The sequence below is a fragment of the Helobdella robusta genome (assembly GCF_000326865.2).
Source record: "Helobdella robusta unplaced genomic scaffold HELROscaffold_14, whole genome shotgun sequence".
NCBI classification, from domain to species: domain Eukaryota; kingdom Metazoa; phylum Annelida; class Clitellata; order Rhynchobdellida; family Glossiphoniidae; genus Helobdella; species Helobdella robusta.
This window is the reverse complement of record NW_008703782.1, coordinates 411385-412664: the sequence shown is the minus strand read 5'-3', so window position 1 is coordinate 412664 and position 1280 is coordinate 411385. Positions and strand designations below refer to the sequence as shown.

Sequence of the window (1280 nt, the reverse complement as noted above, 5' to 3'; positions counted from 1 at the left end):
TATCATTATCGATATCGACTCTTCCGATATAATTTAATCTATTGGTCGACTGAACTTTACAAAACACCTTATTGGCTGACGAAGATGTTGAATCTTTATTCTCATTGGTCGATGGAATACTATCATTTTGTTTATTACCGGTACTATTAGAAGTACTATTATTAAAATCATTTTGATTGGTTGTCGCTGCAATCGATTCTTGCTTCTTATTGGTCAGCGCCGGTGGACTAATATTTTGATTGGTCCGCCCTAGTCTGCCTCTACTTGATTTGCCCCACGTCCAAATGGAACCATCTTTAATTTTAATAATATCTTTTACAGTAATAATATATATATATATATATATATATATATAATTATTATAATAATCGTTTTAATATATATATATAATAAGTATTAATTATAATAAATGTTTGTAACCCGAGGTAGATAGAACGGAGAATGCATCACCACAAGCTATCTTTAGTACACTTATCTCATGATTATCGTTATTATTACTATCGTTATTATTATTATTGTTATTATTACTATTATTATTATTGTTATTATTATTATCACAATCGTTAATTAGCGAGCTGTAACAAAACCACCTATAAGCCGGGTTTATATTTTCTGAAGTTTTATTATTATTATTATTATTGTTGTTGTTGTTGTTACTGCTACTGCTGTTACTATCTATAGTAATACTACTGCCTTCTTGCTGTTGGTGCTGTTGCTGGTAGACTTTTACAAACTGAACAACAGCACATCCCTGATTGGTATCCATGGGAACGCCTAACTGGCCGAGCTGGTTCGATCCGTACGAGCAACATTGACCGGAAGCTAGTTAGTTGAGAAAATATGAAGAATTGTCAGAATATTTTTTCTATTCAAGTAAAATATATTCATACTAATGCTGTCGTTATGATACAGCACTAGCAATATTATCGCTTTGTTGAATCCTCTGAACTTTGGAAGAGTGTAATTGACCTATTTAACCTTTAACCTTTTAACCATTATACATGTCGTACATGAATGCATGTTGTAAATTAACACGCTTTTTCATATCTTTTCCAGGACAAAAGCATTTATGACAGATCGAAACATGTCCATAATTAAGGATTAAACATGCATATACATAATTATCTAAATATTTATATACGTATTTTATTTATTCAATTTAGAAAAAAAAAATGTAGAAATTAAAGATAGAAGAATACTTGATAATATCAGCGTATGCGAGGTACCCATAGCCACGTCCTTGACCTTGATCTGACCTAGATAATCTGAGGTCACTTGCG

At 31.2% G+C, this 1280-nt stretch overlaps 1 protein-coding gene across 1 annotated transcript in view; it reads right to left on the bottom strand.

Annotated features, from left to right (window-relative positions):
- Positions 1 to 220: 220 nt before the first annotated feature.
- The window catches only part of HELRODRAFT_129966 (hypothetical protein), a gene marked incomplete at both ends in the record, with an annotated part of 6693 nt that continues 5633 nt past the window's right edge, over positions 221 to 1280 (bottom strand). Inside the window, 4 exons of the mRNA XM_009014541.1 lie at positions 221 to 294; positions 421 to 475; positions 725 to 822; positions 1200 to 1280. The exon at positions 1200 to 1280 is cut by the window's right edge and continues 95 nt beyond it. Of these exons, the coding sequence (XP_009012789.1) occupies positions 221 to 294; positions 421 to 475; positions 725 to 822; positions 1200 to 1280 (308 nt within the window). The remainder of the gene's footprint in view (positions 295 to 420; positions 476 to 724; positions 823 to 1199) is intronic.